This window comes from Papio anubis, chromosome 7 (genome assembly GCF_008728515.1).
Source record: "Papio anubis isolate 15944 chromosome 7, Panubis1.0, whole genome shotgun sequence".
NCBI lineage: Eukaryota > Metazoa > Chordata > Mammalia > Primates > Cercopithecidae > Papio > Papio anubis.
This window is the reverse complement of record NC_044982.1, coordinates 84,981,047-85,001,309: the sequence shown is the minus strand read 5'-3', so window position 1 is coordinate 85,001,309 and position 20,263 is coordinate 84,981,047. Positions and strand designations below refer to the sequence as shown.

The window sequence follows — 20,263 nt, the reverse complement described above, 5'->3', positions numbered from 1 at the left end:
TTGTCTCAGCCTCCTGAGTAGCTGAGACTACAGGCACACACCACCACACGCAGGTAATTTTTGTATTTTTAGTAAAGACGGGGTTTTGCCATGTTGGTCAGGCTGGTTTCAAACTCCAGACCTCAAGTGATCTGCCCACCTCGGCCTCCCAAAGTGCTGGGATTACGGACGTGAGCCACCATTCTTGGCCAAGAAATCTCTTTTTTAAAGTTGTGAGTGAGGGAATCCTTCCAGATTATTAATGGAATTTCTCAAGGAGTAACATAATTGCATGGTATTACATAGTAGCTCAGAGCCATTAAGGAGTCATATGAGTGATAAGACTTGGCCTTAAACTGGGCGCGGTGGCTCACGCCTTTAATCTCAACACTTTGGGAGGCTGAGGCGGGTGGATTGCCTGAGGTCAGGAGTTCGAGACCAGCCTGGCCAACATAGTGAAACCCCGTCTCTACTAAAAACACAGAAAAAAAAAAAAAAAATTAGCCGGGCGTGGTGGCAGGCACCGGTAATCCCAGCTACTCGGGAGTGAGGCAGGAGAATCGCTTGAACCCGAGAGGTGGAGGTTGTGCTTAGCCGAGATCTCACCACTGCACTCCAGCCTGGGCAACAAGAGTGAAATTCCATCTCAAAAAAAAAAAAAGACTTGGCCAAATCCATTTCCCTGTGTATCAAAATCTGTCAGTCAAGACGGGTGCCGTAGCTCAAGCCCATAATCCCAGCACTTTGGGAGGCCGAGGTGGGTGGATCACCTAAGGTCGGGAGTTCGAGATCAGCCTGACCAATATGGAGAAACCCCGTCTCTACTAAAAATACAAAATTAGCTGGCTGTCATGGCGCATGCCTGTAACCCCAGCTACTCAGGAGGCTGAGGCAGGAAAATCGCTTGAACTCCGGAGGCGGAGATTGTGGTGAGCCGAGATGGGGCCATTGCATTCCAGCCTGGGCAACAGAGAAACTCCATCTCAAAAAAAAAAAAAATCTGTCAGCTGAATTCTCTCCTGGCTACTGCTGCCATTATATCAATTTGATGTTAGTATTAAGATTTATTAGAACAATGTGTCTGTAAATGCATATACAGATATAACCTTAATTAATAGTTTCTAGGATGAGAGTCTATTATCCATCTGGTACAGAATAGACCTGTCATCAAAGGAGCTATAGATATTATGGAAAGGGGAGCAGGTGTGCCTGAACCAATTTCTGCTACCTACACTGATCTTAGTATGATTTCCAATGGTCTTGGCCTTCAAAAACCAAAGGACATTGGTAAGACTATAGAAGGAAAAAAAAAAAAAAAAAGTGGACATTATTTCGTAACTACCATTCTTCATATGGGGTGGGAGATCCACTTTTTATAATTCTTCATGACCACTTCAGTCAAAATACAGATCATGATTTTACCCAGATACTTTTTTTCTCATGCTTCCCTTACAATTGGTGCAATACCCAAGTACAGAAGGTCATAAGTTGGCTTGGATAATAGAACAAGATATGGGCATTAATATCAAAAAACTGTGCTCCAAAATACCAAAATGGTATCCTTTATTGACTCTGAAAGCAGTAGCTCTAGGCAGAATGCTGTCTTTGACCAATCTTCTAATGCTTCTCAATTGCTAAAGATTTTTTTGGGGGGTAGTTTAAAAAAAAAAAAAAAAAAAAAAAACTTTCTGTACAGAAACCAGTTATTATTACTTCAGTTTTGTCCCATAGGTAAAGGGGCAGGCTAACTCCAAATTCAACAGCTTCAAATCCTTTCTGGAATCAAGTAGGATTTTAAAAAAAAAAGCATAACCAAAGCAATACCTCAAATATCTTCCAACTTCCTGTGGTGCACTGTTAACTATTACTACTACTACTGGGGTCAGAATCTAGTACAAAATGAATCCCAAAGAGGCTTCTTCATTATCTTTGATTTAATTCCCTAAGAGGAGAGTATCTACTAATGTTTGGGATACAACCAGAAATGACACATGGAGTATGAACAGCTTTGATACATGCATATATTTAATAATGAAACAATTCATCAACAGCAAAAAGAAAGTAGAAAAATTCATGAGACCTCAGTGCTGTGGAAGAGAGTGGGAAATCAAGGAAAAAAGATACATATAGCAACCAATCCAGAAGGCTGCATGATGAGTAAAGCAAAGGCAAATTTGGCTAAGATAGTATTATATGCTCTGAAAAGAGAATGGCTGGATAGGTACCCACTTATCTGACTGCTTACTAGCAGGTAGCCTTACTGTATGCCTCATGGAATGGAGGCAAAGAGCCACGGAAAGGTGGGAGGGGAGAAGGAAAAGAACAGTATAAAACCCAGGGTAAACAAATGAGAGGGGCAGAATTACAAAGAGAGGACTCAAGTCTTTTGTTTCCCTTAAAGTCTAAAATAAACCTTAAGTTTTTAAGTATGTCAGTCAAATTCAATGAACACATAATGAGTAGCACTAGGCACTGTAAAGGAATGATGGGGGAATGATTTATAAAAATAAAGGAATGACATGGATCCTGCTCTCAAGGAGCTTACAACTTATATGGAAAGACAAGATTCCACACAAAAACAACTGCAAAACATATTTACATAGTAACATACATAAAAATAAATATACATATAAATATACATATGAATAACCAACATATGAAAACTAAGGAATATTGTGTTAATAATTGCTTAGAAGTACCTAAGTCTGTTACTAAAGAAAAAATTTTTGGACTTTTAAGTATAGTTAGTGGAGAGCAGGGCATGTGCACACATATGGAACTAGGAATAAATACGTCACATTCAGCAAGCAGATTAGCCTGATTGGAGTAGAAAGTCTAGTTCTAGTTAAGAAGGGAGTTTGATGAAACAGTAGAAGTCTATCTGGTGAAAGACACTACAATGTTAGATCTGGTCCCTAAAATAAAATGAATAGGGAACAAATGTTTTCTTTAGGTAATAATAAGTGGCCACATGTCCCTGACCAACTCCACTGCTCTTAAAAGTTTTGAAGTTACACTAAGAGATAGAAGCTAACAATTGGATAGTAGAGAAGTACTCAGTGCTCTTGGGCAAGTAGAAGGAACTGCTTTCTACAAGAATTCTTAGGAAGTGGCAAGTAGACCCCCAAAGGCAAGGAAGGAAAAAACTCAATGAAATTCTGAGGCAGAGGATCTATCAACCAAAGGCCAACCAAATCTGGGTAATTCCAAGTGTTCAAGCAGAACGTCCTTGACCCTAATTCTTAGTGGGGAGCAGATTGTATATGCTTATGAAATTATTTATTTAGGCCAGGCACAGCGGCTTACGCCTATAATCCAGCACTTTGGGAGGCCAAGGTGGGCAGATCATGAGGTGAAGAGATCAAGACCATCCTGGCCAACATGCTGAAACCCCGCCTATACTAAAAATACAAAAATGAGCTGGGCGTGGTGGCACGCACCTGTAGTCCCAGCTACTCAGGAGGTTGAGGCAGAAGAATTGCTTGAACCCGGGAGGTGGAGACTGCAGTGAGCCAAGATTGTGCCAGTGCATTCCAGCCTGGAGACAGAGCAAGACTCCGTCTCAAAAATATATATATATATTTACTTATCGAGACAGAGTTTCGCTCTTGTTGCCCAGGCTGGAGTGCAATGGCACAATTTCAGCTTAGCGCAACCTCTGCCTCCTGGGTTCAAGTGATTCTCCTGCCTTGGCCTCCCGAGTACCTGGGATTACAGGTATGCACCACCACACCCAGCTAATTTTGTATTTTTAGTTGAGACGGGGTTTCTCCATGTTGGTCAGGATGGTCTCGAATTCTTGACCTCAGGTGATCCCCCAGCGTGGGCCTTCCAAAGTGCTGGGATTACAGGCATAAGCTACGGCGCCCCACCGTGAAATTATTATTTTTAACTACTGTGATAATCAACTTTGATCCTAACGATTTAAGAAATTAGTATAGGAGGATAAGAAGAACCCTAATCTATACGGAATGCTCATGTCCTTGAAGGAGGACAGGTCAGTAAGGGCCCAAATTCTCTCCTGGTCTTTAGGTGGAAAGGCAAAACATCACACTTTAAAAAGAGGCTGCTCTCAGCCAAAGCAAGAAAGACCTCTTTCATTAAGCCTATTGATCTGAAGCTATTCCAGGAAGGAAAAAAAAAGTTCAAGCCAGATGTTCAGCAGCAGCCAGAGTTGGACCCTACGTCACGAGAGTTCCGCTGGGAGGCACTGGGTCCCACTGATGTTGAAATTGACTGTTGGGGCCCAATCTTGATGCCATTTGCCTGTAAAAGAAAAGAGGCAATAGTTCCCACCTCAGTGTTAAAGTGAATTAGAGAGAGGAGGGGGCTATCTCTGCTTGTATCCCAGGGTAGAAAGAAAAAAGAAAGGGGAGAAAGGAGGAATCATTAATTATATTTTCTAAAAGCAGATTTGACCTTGGCAGGTAACCAGGTGCCCTAGCCAGACTGATGTGGAACAATAATCTATGACAGTAAGAATAAGATGACTACCTATGGTCTAAATATTCTAGTTGACTACAAGTGGCTTTTGTGTACTTTTTTTTTCCTTGAGGAAATGAGGTCTCCCTACATTGCCCAGGCTGTAGTGCAGTGGCTATTCACAGGTATGACCAGCGTGCACTATAGCCTCAAACTTCTGGCCTCAAGTGATCCTGCCTCAGCCTCCCAAGTCACTGAGACTACGGGTGCACCACTGCACCCCGTGCTCATTTTAGAGACGGCGTCTCTCTTTGTTGCCCAGGTGGGTCTTGAAGTCCTGGCATCAAGCAATCTCCCCAGCTCAGCCTCTCAAAGTGCTGGGATTATAAGCATGAGCCACCACACCTGGCCCCTGTGCTCATTTTTAGGGGACCATATTATACTTAAATGTCATAGCTATGTGCAGAATTAGGTTGTGATTAGGTAAGAGTGGAGGAGGCAAAGAGCAGAAGTAGCATATGATTCTTTTTGTTTTGTTCCAGAATTTGCTTTATAGAAATTACCCTCCTAAGCCACTATGAATTATACCTCCCTTATGTTCTAGAATAGTAAAAAACTGAGGTTGACAAGAAAATCTCCCATATTGTATAAGTCTTTTAGATCACCAATAATCTCTTTAAGCATTCTGGGTGTCAGACTTGAGGAAAACAGAAAATGATGACAGGTCTCTGTGTACCTAGATTTAAAAAAAAAAAAAAAAGTTGAATTGGCAGAGCTTTTAAATTGTATAATGATAGATGGGGAATGTAAGCATTCCATTCTAGGGAACCTCCAGTTCTATTCAGAACAAAACAAAGTTAACTGCCAGCACTTCTACCCTTTCTTACCTCATTGTGGACATCAAATAAACCCTGTTGGATCTTCCTATATATTTCTTTGGCTGTGTTAATGAAGGCCTGAAAGAGACATAAATCATATCATCAGTCTCAAGTTCAAGTAGAGAAATGAGGGAAAGAGAATATTAATTATTATTCATATTTGAATTTCTAAGGTGAATTAGAAAACAGTAAAAAAACATAGATGGTCGGCTGGGCACAGTGGCTCATGCCTGTAATCCCAGCACTTTGGGAGGCCGAGGCGAGCAGGTCACTTGAGGTCAGGAGTTCAAGACCAGCCTGCCCAACATGGTAAAACCCTGTCTCTGCTAAAAATACAAAAATCAGCCAGGCGTGGTGATGCATGCCTGTAATTCCAGTTACTCGGGCAGCTGAGGCATGAAAATCGCTTAAACCCGGGAGCCCAGGTTGCAGTGAGCTGAGATGGTGCCACTGCACTCCAGCCTGGGCGACAGAACGAGACTCAGTCTCAACAAAACAAAACAAAACACAGAAGGTCCCCCAAATGTCCTTGTAAAAGCCATTAAGAGTAGTTTAAAAAAAAAAAAAAGGATTATGTGGTATTCTGGTACTGACCCAAGATGTTCCTAGGCTGGCATCTTCTATAAATAAAACAAACACACTCTATTCTCCACTACTTACTGAAGATACCATCAACACTAGGCCTAGGAATGACTACAGTAGAGTCCATTAGACACTCCAACCAGAGTGATTTACTAGTAACAAGTGTGGTGTCTAATTCACACTTGCCAACTAATATTACCCAAAGCAAAAGTAAAACCTTGGGAATCAGGGTAAAAGAAAATGGGACAATTCCTTTAAAAGGAATGAGAGTAGTAGTCACTATGACCACAAGACATCCTTTCCCTTTTCTTTTTTTGGAGATGGAGTCTCACTCTGTTGCCCAGGCTGGAATGCAGTGGCAGGATCTCGGTTCACTACAACCTCCGCCTCCTGGGTTCAAGCAATTCTCCTGCCTCAGCCTCCCGAGTAACTGGGACTACAGACACATGCTGCCATGACCGGCTAATTTTTTGTATTTTAGTAGAGATGGGGTTTCACCATATTGCCCAGGCTGGTCACAAACTCCTGATCTCAGACAATCCGCCTGCCTTGGCCTCCCAAAACGCTAGGATTACAGGTGTGAGCCACCGCGCCCGGCCAAGACATCCTTTCTTTACCCATTTCTTATAGGAGAAGAGAATTCTGAATAAAAGGACAAATAATGGTGTAATCTCTAAAGAGTTTTCCCCACTGTTTTCCAAATAGTACCTCTTCAACATTGCAGGCTGTTTTGGCTGAAGTTTCCATGAATATAAGTCCATGCTCCCTAGCAAAGGCCTCTCCTTCTTCTCTTTTCACATCCCTGCGGGACTCTAGGTCACTGCAAGAGATTAATTAAGAAGAAAACTAAAAAAAGATCCAAGTGAAAGACGAAACTCTATTTCTAAAAGAATTCCGTCGTGGTTTCAATGGCCAGTTATTTAATAAAGAACATAGATCCTACAAGATACTCTCTTATATAGAGTTACTGATTTCTGTAGCCTCTTGGAAAATATTCTTTAGTTTTGGGACAGCTGCTGCATAGTTGAAGATAATAACTCACTCTATTACAGAGAAAAAGGCTTATCAAGGGTTAGGCAAGCCCCCATAGTTACACAAAACTTAATGCTCTATTGCTTGTTTTTCCAATGAGATCAAGGAGAGCAAAGTATAGATGATGAAAAAAAAAAAAAAAAAAAAACTCGGTCGGGCACAGTGGCTCATGCCTGTAATCCCAGCTCTTTGGGATGCCAAGACAGGTGGATCACGAGGTCAGGAGTTCGAGATCAGCCTGGCCAACATGGTGAAATCCCGTCTCTACTAAAACTACAAAAATTAGCTGAGTGTGGTGACAGGCGCCTGTAATCCCAGCTACTCGGGAGGCTGAGGCAGGAGAATTGCTTGAACATGGGAGGTGGAGGCTGCAGTGAGCTGAGATCGTGCCATTGCACTGAAGCCTGGGTGACAGACCGACTGTATCTTGAAAAAAAAAAAAAAGGAAAACGCTAGTTACTAGAAAGTAGAAAAGCCGTAAGATGTCCCATCCAGCAGTGATGAGCATCTTCCTTTTCTACTGGAATCAATCCACAAGAAGAGAATGAGCCAGGAACAAGGAAAACACAGTTGTCTTAATTCTAACTGGTTTCATTACTAGTGCATATAAAAGCAGCTTGCCACCAGGGAATTCAGAGAAAGTGATACGGATAAAATTAGATGATATGGGGGAAAAAAGATAGAGCTAAGGACTGAGAAAGGGAATAAAAATGGCATCAAAACACCTTATGAAAAACAGGATAAAAGGCTGAAGATCTGGGCGTGGTGGCTCATGCCTATAATCTCAGCACTGTGGGAGGCTGAGGCAGGAGGATTACTTGAGCCCAGGAGTTTAAGACCAGCCTGCACAGTACAGTGAGACCCTGTCTCTACAAAAAATTTAAAAATCAGCAGAGCGTGGTGACACATGCCTGTAGTCCCAGCTACTTGAGAGGCTGAGGTGAGAGGATCTCTTGAGCCATGGAAACAGAGGTTGCAGTGAGCTGAGCATGTCACTGTACTCCAGCCTGGGCAACAGCATGAGACCTTGTCTCAAAAAAAAAAAAAAAAACAAAACCAAAAAAACAAACTGAAGAATAAGGCAAGGTTGGGCTGTTCGTGATTCGTATTTTTCAATTTGAAAATTTTCATTTGTGAGGTTTCGAGTTTTCCAACTCCTTGGAAAAAAAAAGTGTAAGACCATTAAAGAACAACAAATCTATAATATTTTAATTTGTTATACCATCAGCTGTGTGAAGACCACGAAGAACTATCTAAATGTCAACCCTCCCAAATTTATACCTCTAGCCCAGATGCTTGACTAAAAGCACCAGATTTGTACATTTGTGAATTCTTTATTCCCACACTGATACCTAAAACGGACTTCAAACTTAACACATCAAAATGGAACTTGTTTTCACCCAGCCTGTGTTTGCTCCAGGCTTCTGTATCTCAGTAAATGGCATAAGCCAACATCCAAAGTGTTATTATTGATACCCATTCCTCACTACTCCAAATATCTAATCCATTCCAAAGTGAAGTACTTCCAACATGTACCTTAAAATCATCCTTTTCTCTCTCTTTCCGGGGTCACTTCCTAGACCAAGCCACCATTCTTTCTCATGTGGACTATTGCAACTGGTATCCTACTTCAGCCCTTGTTCCCCTCCAGAGTGATCTTTTTTTTTTTATTATTTTTATTTTTTTTGTTGTTGTTGAGACAGAGTCTCGCTTTGTCGCCCAGACTGGAGTGCAGTGGCCGGATCTCAGCTCACTGCAAGCTCCGCCTCCCGGGTTCACGCCATTCTCCTGCCTCAGCCTCCCGAGTAGCTGGGACTACAGACGCCCGCCACCTCGCCCAGCTAGGTTTTTTTGTATTTTTTAGTAGAGACGGGGTTTCACCGTGTTAGCCAGGATGGTCTCGATCTCCTGACTTTGTGATCCGCCCGTCTCGGCCTCCCAAAGTGCTGGGATTACAGGCTTGAGCCACCGCGCCCGGCCCAGAGTGATCTTTTAAAATCTGATCAAGCCACTTCTCTACTTAAAACTTTAAAATGCTTCCAGTGTATTTATTTATTATTATTTTTAATCCCCCATCGCCCAAGCTTCAATTTCCATGTATTTAGAATAAAATCCAAAACCCTTACTCAGGCCCCTAAGGTGCTATGAAATCTAGTCCCTACCTACTTTTCCAACCTCATCTTGCATTTAGTCCAATCATACTAGGTTTCTTTCAATAAAAGTGTCAAGCTTCTTCCAAGTTCAAGGCATTTGTATAGTTTGTTCCCCCTAAGTAACACCCTTTTAAAAAATCTTTGCCCAGCAGGCTCTTGCCCATCCTTCAGATCCCAGCTTAATACTACTCCTAACCAAAAGTAGGTACCCTGTTATTCTTTCATAGCACCCTTTTTCCTCCATTGCATTTATCACAATTGACAATTTGATAAAAATAATTTTATATTTAATAACATCTATGCCCTCACTAGACTGTAAGCTCCGTAAGAGCAGGGGCATGACTTTTTTCCACCTTGCAAACTCAGAGTCTGGCACAGTAGTTTTCAATAAATTGACTGATACCATAAAAACAATTAGCAGGCTGGGTGTGGTGGCTCATGCCTGTGATCCCAGCACTTTGGGAAGCCAAGGCGGGTGGATCACCTGAGGTCAGGAGTTCAAGACCAGCCTGACCAACATGGAGAAACTCCGTCTATACTAAAAATGCAAAAAAATTAACCAGATGTGGTGGCACATGCCTGTAATCCCAGCTACTTGGAAGGCTGACGCAGGAGAACCGCTTGAACCCAGGAGGTGGAGGTTGTGGTGAGCCGAGATCATGCCATTGCACTCTAGCCTGGGTGACAAGAGTGAAACTCCATCTCAAACAAAATGAAACAAAAACAAACAAAAACAATTAGCCTGTGGCCACGGTTCTCAAATAGTACACTCTGGGCACTACTACAAACTCACAAGGGTACCATGGGATACTTTAAACTTTTGACGAAAACACAGTAACACTCAACACAAGGATACTACATGAATTACAAGCTTAAGACAATTTGCAATGTCAACATCAGATCATGATAAAATTCATTCAATACCTTCATATTTCTGAGAAGTTGTTTTTGGCAGTTGCTGTTATAAAAAAGGAAGCACTACACAAAAATCAATATGGAATGGGAAATGACAGTAGCAGTGTGCAATCATGATTTCAAGGTTTGAGAAGCTATGCAGTGCCCAGCAGACACACAGAGGTCTTTAGTAAGTAACCGTTGCTATTTAAGAATGAAATTTAAAAACAATTTTTTATTTTTTTTTTGAGACAAAGTCTCACTCCGTCGCCCAGGATGGAGTGCAGTGGCACTATCTCAGCTCACTGCTAAATCCACCTCCCCAGTTCAAGCAATTCTCCTGCCTCAAGCTCCTGAGTAGCTAGGACTAGAAGCACGTGTTACTATGCCTGGCTACATTTTGTATTTTTTTAGTAGAGATGGGGTTTCACCATATTATTGGCCAGGCTGGTCTCGAACTCCTGACCTCGTGATCTGCCCGCCTTGGCCTCCCAAAGTGCTAGGATTATAAGCGTGAGCCACCACGCCCAGCATATTTTTTCTTTTTTTTAATACAGGGTCTCACTTCTGTTGCTGAGGCAGGAGTGCAGTGGTACAATTATGGCTTCATTGCAGCCTCAACCTCACAGGCCCAAGTGATCCTCCCACCTCATTTAAAAATTTTTTTGTATAAACAAGGCCTCACTATATTGCCCAGGCTGGTCTTCAACTTCTGTGCTCACGCAATCCTTCCAGAGCTGGGATTACAGGCATACACCACTGTGCCTGGCCTTTTTATTTTCGAACAATTACTAAGTAGTTATAAAAAATACTCATGTTGTTTGGGTATAACTATTTAATAAAACTATTAGGCATTTCTTTTGGCCTATGGGTGTCAAGAAAAATTTACTGAGAATAACAAGTGTTGTTAAGGATGTAGAGAAACTGGAATCCTTGTACATTGCTGGAAATAATGTAAAATAAGACAGCTGCCATGGAAAATGGTATGGCAGTTCCTCAAAAACTAAAAGACAGAATTACCATATGATCCAGCAATCCCACTTCTGGGCATATACCCAAAAGAATTCAGAGCCGGGACTTGAACAGATCCATGTTCATAGCAGCATTATTCACAATAGTCAAAGGATGGCAGTAACCCAACTGTCCGTGGACAGATGGATAAACAAAATGTGGTATATGCATACAATGAATATTACTCATCTTTAAAAAGGAAGGAAATTCTGACACATGCTACAATATGGATAAACCTTGAAGACATTATGCTAAGTGAAATAAGCCAGTCACAAAAGCACAAATATTACATGAGTCCACTTGTATGAGGTACCAGTAGTAGTCAAATTCATACAGAAAGAAAGTAGAATGATGGCTGTCAGGGGCTGAGGGATGAGGGAGGTTGGGGAGGGAAGATGGGGAGTTAGTGTTGAATGTGTATAGAGTTTGAGAAGATGAAAAAGTTCTGGAGATGGATGTTGGTGATGGCTGCGGAACAATGAATATTCTTAATGCTACAGAACTGTACACTCAAAACTAGTTAAAATGGTAAATTTTAGGTCATATATATTTTATCACAATAAAATTTTTTTTTACTGAAACACTAAGACTACTATAAACTGAGAAAGTTTGGGGATCAAGATATTCAACGTGCATAGAGTACCTAGATGACTCCTGTTAACTATTATTCACATGGATACAATTTTACCTCTTATTCCCAATGAGCATGATAACCATGTTGGAACTAGAGTGCTGCCGGGCATCCTCTAACCATGAGGTCAGGTGGTTGAAGGTTTCACGCCTACAGCAGAAAAATGTAGAATGTGGGTCAGAGACACACTTCAAAAGGCCAAAACAACTCCAAGTGTATAGGAAAAGAGGGGAAGCCATATGTGTAAAGAAAAATATTAGAGAGGCCATTCCTAGTTAACATCCTTAATAGAATCAGTAGATAGAAAAAAAAAAAAGCTTTAGAGGATGTAGGGAAGAATCTCCCTCCCATGCACCAGATCTGGCTCACCTTGTAATGTCGTACACCAGCAGTGCTCCAGCTGCTCCCCTGTAGTAGGAACGGGTGATAGAACGGAAGGATTCTTGCCCAGCCTTTCCCACCAACATGGCAACAAAAAATCCCAACAAAACCAGGTTATTTCCACAGAACTGACTTGATCACATGCCACCCTAATACAAAGGACTTAACTAAAAAAAGAACTTCTATTAAGAAGAGAATTAGGGAAGGAAAACATGCCTGCCCAAGAAGAAGCCCAAGTGGGAAATCAGTATTTTTCTATGGGAGTGCATTCATATTTTGGGCAGTCACTTACTCTTCCTGAGAGACTGTCCATCAGATTAGTGGATGTTTAGCACCCTGGATCCCAGACACTAAATACCCGTGGTACCCCACAGTCAGCGTGATAAAGACATTTGCATACATTTCCCAATATCCTCGTGAAAGAACAACTGGAAATAGGACTGGAAACGGAGTGTATGTCGTTTTTTCCAATCCCAAATATGATATTGAACACACCATATTAATCTTTCTGTTCTATTTCTCTATCTATAAAAATGAAAGTTATCTTAGAATGCCAAAACCTGGTCTAACAGGAATTTCATTCCAATGAATCGATATAAAAATTAGATTAAAAGCACTTAAACTGAGTATCTTCTAACTGACCTTTAGCATTCCACTGATAATGCAGGACTACCTAGATGTCCCTTGCTGAGCTCCTGTCACGGGAAACAGGAATAAGGAACAGAGAAAGCAGCCCAGGGCCCAGCATAGAGTTTTCCTAGAAACATCCAAATGTTCTCACTTCCAGTTGGACAAAGATATTAAGTTCTATTTAAAACTGAATAATTTATTAATGCCCCCATAATACTGGGTACTTTTGCTTTATTGATGGAATAGTTCTTTTTTTTCCTTTAGGGAAAACAAAAACATTTTTTAAATAATGTGAATACCCTGTACATTGAATCTATCCTATTAAGAAAGTTTTCACATTCTTGAAATAATGTATCCTCATATCCTTGTATAAAAGGAGGTAAGACTATAATTTATATGTCACAAATGGGAGAATCATGATTAAGGATGTGGGAAGATAAATGGCTTTCTCATAGTATAATACCAATAATAGTGGTAATACTAATTATAACACTGCAATAGTACTATAAACTACTTTTTGGCGTATATAATGTGTTGGGAACTATAAGAGGCAATTACATATATTATTTCTTCTTTTTTTTTTTTTTTTTTGAGATGGAGTCTTGCTCTGTCGCCCAGGCTGGAGTGCAGTGGCTGAATCTCAGCTCACTGCAAGCTCCGCCTCCCGGGTTCTCGCCATTCTCCTGCCTCAGCCTCCGGAGTAGCTGGGACTACAGGCGCCCCCCAACACGTCCGGCTAGTTTTTTGTATTTTTTAGTAGAGACGGGGTTTCACCGTGTTAGCCAGGATGGTCTCAATCTGACCTCGTGATCCGCCCGCCTCCGCCTCCCAAAGTGCTGGGATTACAGGCTTGAGCCTCTGCGCCTGGCCTATTACTCCCTTTTAAAAATGGGGAAAATGAGGCTCACATAAGTTTAATAAACAGCCCCAAATCATAAAGCTTATTAAGTGCTAGAACCATAGTTTAAACTTAGGATCTTAGTACTTCCTAGCACAAAAACTTGTCCTCTTAGCCACTATATCATATAACCTAAACTGGGGTTTGCAGGTGAGAAGAGAATTCCAGTATACTAACTCTAAGCTTCATTTTCCAACAACAGAAGAATCTCTTTCTATAAAGAATCATAGAAACATTTTAGGGAGTTGCATAGCTGTTAGAGCATCAGAATCTAAAAATAAAAAATAATTCTAAAGTCCCTTGTCATAATACTAATAATACGTTAAGATTAAAAAAATACTTAAAAGTTTTATATTTACTCCCTAATGTCTTACATTATTTGGGTCTTGTTTTCCTTTTAGTGTTTACTTTTTCTCCTCTTCTGCTATAGTTGAAAGTCTCCCTCTACTTCCCTCACAGCCTACCAAGAACTAAAAGGGAAAGTTTGGGGGAGGCCCACATGATAGTTCAATCACATGGCAGCATTTAACTTTAGCAGCTGAAAATGCTATCAGTGGGTCATCAGAAAACCTTCTAAAATCATATCATTCACCAGGTGCAGTGGCTCATGCCTGTAATCCCAGCACTTTGGGAGGCCAAGGCAGGCAGATCACGAGGTCAGGAGTTTGAGACCAGCCTGACCAACATTGTGAAACCCTGTCTCTGCTAAAAATACAAAAATTAGCTGGGCATGGTGGCGTGCGCCCGTAATCCCAGCTACTCAGGAGGCTAAGGCAGGAGAATTGCTTGAGCCCGGGAGCTGGAGGTTGCAGTAAGCCGAGATGGCGCTATTACACTCCAGCCTGGGCAACAGAGCAAGACTCCGTCTAAATTTAAAAAAAAAAAATCACTCTACTTCATCTCAATCCAGTTCATGAATCAAAGTTTGTGAACCAGTAAGCTAGAAAGAGTGAGCAGTTCAACCTGGGCTTGTCTGTATCAGTCTCAGGTGTCCTTGTCCATCCCCAGTAAAAAAAATCTGCAGTGGCAGGCTGGGCACTGTGGCTCATGCCTGTAATCCCAGCACTTTGGAAGGCCGAGGTGGGCAGATCACTTGAACTCAGGAGTTCGAGACCAGCCTGGGCAACATGGTGAAACCACGTCTCTAAAAAAATTACAAAAAATTAGCCAGGTGTGATGGCGCACATCTGTAGTCCCAGCTACTTGGGGGGCTGAGGTGGGAGGACTGCTTGAACTGGGGAGGTTGAGGGTACAATGAGTGGAGATGGTGCCACTGCACTCCAGCTTGGGTGACAGAGCAAGACCCTGTCAAAAAAAAAAAAAAAAAAAGAAAGAAAGAAAAAAGAAAATCCGCAGCAGCAAAGAACTAAGATGAAGGTTTTTTTTTTTTCTTTTTTTTTTTTTTTGAGAGAGTCTCGCTCTGTTGCCCAGGCTGGAGTGCAATGGCATGATCTTGGCTCACTGCAACCTCCGCCTCCCAGGTTCAAATGATTCTCCTGCCTCAGCCTCCCAAGTAGGTGGGATTACAGGCACCCACCACCACGCCTGGTTAATTTTTGCATTTTTAGTAGAGACGGGGTTTCATCATGTTGGCCAGGCTGGTCTTGAACTCCTGACCTCAGGTGATCTGCCCGCCTCGGCCTCCCAAAGTGCTGGAATTACAGGCATGAGCCACAACACCCAGTCTAGATGAAGGTTTGATAAGATAATTAATAGCTTTCTAATCTCTCCCAAGTGGAAGCATCATACTATACTGTTTAAGATACACAGTTTGAAGTATCAACTCCTAGAAAGTCAGATACACTATTTTCCTAAAAATCAAAATGCATTCCTTCCAATGAAGGGTTTATTAACGAAAAAAATTTTTTTAAGTGCATTCCGAAGTAAAATACAAACTAAATTGATATTATTTGATCAGTATTTTATATGTTACAGTAAAATACCTATTCATTAGCATGATAATTTAGGAATACATACACACACACACACACACACACACGATTTTTTAAAATATTCTTCTCTAAATCCATATAAATGTCAGAACAAAGACAACAAAAATGTTTGGACAACCTGATCTCTTTAAAACACCTATCACGGTAATCCCTCAACATTTTCACGTAGGATGGCTTTGGAAGTAAGTGAGAGAATGGGTCAATAAAGTGGGAAGCTAAGATGGGTAAACAATGGGCAGGAGATCAAGGAGATCAAGGCTGACAAGGGAGAAATGACCAGGTCACCAAAAGGCGACAGACTAGATGGACACAACATTATAGGTATGAATCTTTTAAAATTTTCAAAATAAATAGAAAACCACAGTATTCTGAAACTGGTTTCTTTTTATGATTTAGCAAATATTAATCTCAAGACAGTTTTAAGAGGGAAGAGAAAAGATCTAGGCCAGTTGGATGACCGTGTAGTTCTTAAGAATTCTGTCCAAAGTAGTGGCTCTCAACTTTCCTCTTTTGTTTTTCTTTTTATGCTCTCTCTTAGCAGAATCAAGCTCTCAACTTTCTTACTTTCACGATCCAACCATGTCCCATATGAGCACTTAAAAAAAAAAAAAAGGCCACTGCCATGACCATTCTATTAAATGGCACTTATTGGGTTTTTTCCTGGCATCAAAACATTCATTTTGGCCCGGTGCAATCCCAACACTTTGGGAGGCTGAGGAGGGCAGATTGCTTGAGTCCACGAGTTCGAGACCAGTCTGGGCAACATGTTGAAACCCCCGTCTCTACAAAAAATACAAAAATTCCCCAGTGCAGCGGGGCGGGGGATAGATCTGTAGATATGGATGGATGGATGGATAGACAGACGGACTTAAGCTTCAGCTACTTTTAAGACATACACTTGTGTGTGGTAAGGAGCACTGGGGAAGGAAGGGGAGGAAAGGGAGGAAAAGAAAAAAAGGAAAAATAATTTGTACACTGTTTGTAGATATAATGGCTTTAGCTCTCAGTTCAGAGAAGAAACAGAATCACATAATAAGAAGTAAGTAAAAAAAGAAAGAGATTTTAGCCAGATATTATGAACTATTTGCTAGCTCCCTTTAACTAGAATGGAGACTAAGGTATTATTTTACTTAGGGGGAAAAAGGTACAAATCAAATGAGATAATGCACACTGAAGCAATTTATCTGGATAGGGCAAAATTACACTAAGCCAAACTAAATTTTGGCATTACTACATATACCAAATTTGAAAATATGTACAAGTTTTTGATAGAATTTCCATTTCTGCGCAGGTATCACAAAAATTCTCAAACATTTGCATAAAGATTTTAGTAAATAAGAATGTTCAGGCCAGGCACTGTGGCTCATGCCTGTAATCCCAGCATTTTGAGAGACTCAGGTGGGTGGATCACCTGAGGTCAGTTCAAGACCATCCTGGCCAACATGGCAAAACCCCATCTCTATTAAAAATACAAAAAAACGGCTGGGCGCGGTGGCTCACACCTGTAATACTAGCACTTTGGGAGGCCGAGGCGGGTGTATCACGAGGTCAGGAGATCGAGACCAACCTGGCTAACATGGTGAAACCCCGTCTCTACTAAAAATACAAAAAATTAGCCAGGCATGGTGGCGAGAGCCTGTAGTCCCAGCTACTCAGGAGGCTGAGGCAGGAGAATGGAGTGAACCCGGGAGGCGGAGCTTGCAGTGAGCCGAGATCATGCCACTGCACTCCAGCCTGGATGACAGAGCAAGACTCTGTCTCAAAAAAATAAAAAATAAAAAATAAAAATACAAAAAACATTAGCCAGGTGTGGTGGTGGGTGCCTGTAATCCCAGCTACTCAGGAGGCTGAGGCTGGAGAATCGCTTGAACCCAGGAGGTGGAGGTTGCAGTGAGCCAAGATCACACCACTGCACTCCAGCCTGGGTGACAAGAGCGAAACTCTGTCTCAAAAAAAAAGAATGCTCAGTGAAATTTTCTAATAATTAAAAATTGGAAAATAACCCAAATTTCTATCAAAGGGAGGATGGTTCCATAAATTATGCTACTGACATTCCATGACTACGCAGTGGTTAAAAGGAATGAAGTAGATTTCTAGGAATGAAGTAGATCTCTATGTATGGATATGGAAAGGTCTCCACAACCTGTGTTCCCTGTATTTCCCTGTTCATATGTATGTATCTAAATGCATAGAAAAAGTTTGAAAGCATACACATGGAATCATCAGTAATGATTCCCTTGCTAGAGTAGCAACCAAGACGGGGAAGGAGAAAGCGTTTATGTATAAAAAGGAGACATTTATTTTCCATGCTATAAATTTATAGTTTGATTTTATTTTTACTAGAATAAACTAATATATTACTTGGACAGTTTACAACACAAAGATATAGCATCCAGAATTTGTAACTGTAACAGATAGAATTAAAAGCTTCTCTATCTCTTTGATTTCACCTTTCCCCTATTTTATCCCCACTATTAGTCCCACCCTCATCGCCCCTTTCCTTTGCATTGGCTTTTCTTACTATACTTGGATGTTGGTCAGAGACTAAATTATTTTGTACTCTCACCGTATCCCAGATTTGCAGTTTGATTTGTTTTCCATCAATGTTGACCATACGAGCTCCAAACTCCACACCTGTTGGTAAAGACCAAGAGAAAGAATGTGATTCTCATGAACAGCAGCCATGTGGAGTGGGAGGAGGTTCCTGCCTTTCCTCAATGTGTTATACCCATCCTTTGTCTGAACTCAATGCCACTAATTCCATTATTGCTGCCTATTTGCTCCAATTAACTTTGTGTTTCTCAAGGTTCTTCATTTCCCTTCCAGAATTAAAAAATTGTGCTCTAATGACCTCAGGAATGTAACCAAAAAGCACATATGGGAAAACAAAACCAATTAAGAAGTCAAATTTAAAAGGGTAATTTTTTAGCAATGTCAGTTAATGCTTAAATTTGATTAGGTAACATTTAGTTTTGTAACTTTTCCAAAAAACTCCTAAAAATTCTGGAAATGCTTCCTGACACTTTCTCGGTCACTCTCTAGTCTCTATTTAAAACAATATTTATTTTTTTGTAATTCCAGATTTTTTTCTTTAAGAAAAGAGCCTAAGAAATAGGTTCTCAGAAACAATACTTTTTTTTTTTTTTTTTTGAGATGGAGTCTCTTGCTTTGTCACCCAGTCTGGAGTGCAGTGGTGCGATCTCGGCTCACTACTGTCTCCACCTCCCGAGTTCAAGTGATTCTCCTGCCTCAGCCTCCCCAGTATGTACCTTACAGGCGCACGCCACAACGCCCACCTAATTTTTTTTAACAATACATTTTATATCTCCAATAATTGCCAGAGGAACAATTAAGCATTGTTGCCTTGTTAAGCATTGTATCATTAGCCCCTATCACAAAGTAAGAATTCACTCAATATTCCCTTTAAAATACCTTTTGGTTGATACTGCCTTCTAAATCCTTTTCTAACCCCATCAATTATTTGACTCTAAATAAATCCGTTAGAACAGTGGTAGCTTCAGATTTCCACACTTGGAAGTAGCAATATTGTAAGAATGGGGATGTAGGAGTTTTATTTAGAAACTGCATTTGCATGGCAACAAAGCTAGTTTCATATATGTTGTTTATTTGGACTGGGGTTATGGAGATAATGAAGAGGGGGTAGCTAAAAGCCCCTTCAGGCTATGCCTTATCACAAATGTGTGGGAAATGTTAATATTTTCCAGGATCCCCAGTGGGTATGAGGAACTGTTAACACACTGTTTTATTTAAAAGGAAAGTTTTTAGTTTTATTTGCCTATTAATTCTAAGGCAGGGATGACTCTTCAATTTGCTTCTTCACCAATATAAAAAATGTCCATGTATTGGTGTTTACTTTTTAAAAGTAAGGCTGGTATTAATTTACTGCAAAGCACAGATGAGTTTACAAATAAGCAGTTATGCTTTCGTGGGATTTTCCATAAACATAAAAAATTGTACTTGAAAAAAAATTATATGACAAGTCTCTACCTCACACTCTAAAAAGTTACCTTTCAATTATATACTCTCCCTTACACTACTCGCCACATATCAACGTTTGATTAACCATTTCATTAACATAACTTTGGACTAGTTTAAAGTAGTGAGGGATAACTTTTTACTTTGAACACTGAAGGCTGCTAACTTTCCACTGTAGCAATTTAGCTAGTCAGGTTTTATCTGTTCTGGAACAAGTAGATGCACTTACCTATTGTGAGGTCGTGGACAGGCTGGAACCGCTTATCTGTAAACTGCAGGAGGAGACATGACTTCCCCACACCTGAAAGAGAAAACACGCTCCCAGAGTCACGCAGCGCTGGAACACTATCCGGACTCTGGACTTCCCGGACCAGAGAAGCGGGGGGTCCCCGAGCCCCGCCCCTGGCCGCCCCGAACCGCCCCGCCCGTCTCGAATCGCCCAGCCCACAAAGTGAGCCCCGCCCCCGCCACCCAATTTGGGAGCTTCGGACGTCCGCCCCAGCCTTGAAGGCGAACAACCTGAGGGTTACCTGTGTCTCCGATGATGATATACTTGAAGAGATAAGCATAAGTCATGATGTCGCGTCCTCTGGGTTCCGGGTCCGCCCGACTTCTACAGCCACTTACCTCCAACCTCTCTAGCCACTCAATCTACCGATCTTCTTCTTCCCGGCCGCCCACCCTCTCCGGCTCCTCTAGCCCAGATCACGTCTCTATTGCTCTCCCCAGAAATCCTCCTTAGGTCGGGAGTACCCAACGCCACCTCCAGGGACACCTCTAGTACTTCTACATGCCATTATCCCTCCAAGCTCCAGGGGGCGATA

General features: G+C 41.3%; 1 protein-coding gene across 2 annotated transcripts; it reads right to left on the bottom strand.

Moving 5' to 3' along the window:
- Positions 1–1,986: 1,986 nt before the first annotated feature.
- On the bottom strand, positions 1,987–20,250 carry RAB2B (RAB2B, member RAS oncogene family). 2 transcript variants are annotated; one of them, XM_003901537.5, is made up of 8 exons: positions 19,970–20,181; positions 19,669–19,740; positions 18,010–18,077; positions 11,952–12,034; positions 11,640–11,732; positions 6,570–6,681; positions 5,289–5,357; positions 1,987–4,245 (listed from the first exon to the last, which is right to left on the bottom strand). In XM_003901537.5, the coding sequence occupies exons 1-8, from the start codon at positions 20,013–20,015 to the stop codon at positions 4,138–4,140; spliced, it is 651 nt and encodes a 216-aa protein (XP_003901586.1). In that variant the 5' UTR covers positions 20,016–20,181; the 3' UTR covers positions 1,987–4,137. The 2 variants fall into 2 exon arrangements, with proteins under 2 accessions (XP_003901586.1, XP_009209389.1); XM_009211125.4 differs by lacking the exon at positions 1,987–4,245 and adding an exon at positions 4,994–5,137 and having other exon boundaries at positions 19,970–20,250.
- Positions 20,251–20,263: the final 13 nt, after the last annotated feature.

What these genes read in the sequence shown, in the direction of transcription:
- RAB2B (XM_003901537.5), bottom strand. Translation starts at nt 20,015, where the DNA reads ATGACTTATGCTTATCTCTTCAAGTATATCATCATCGGAGACACAG. An exon ending in AACTGCAAATCTGGGATACG is followed by an intron (nt 12,035 to 18,009) that starts GTGAGAGTACAA and finishes TTGGTGGGAAAG; the next exon opens with GCTGGGCAAGAATCCTTCCG. An exon ending in TATTTGATGTCCACAATGAG is followed by an intron (nt 4,246 to 5,288) that starts GTAAGAAAGGGT and finishes TTTCTTTTACAG; the next exon opens with GCAAATGGCATCAAGATTGG.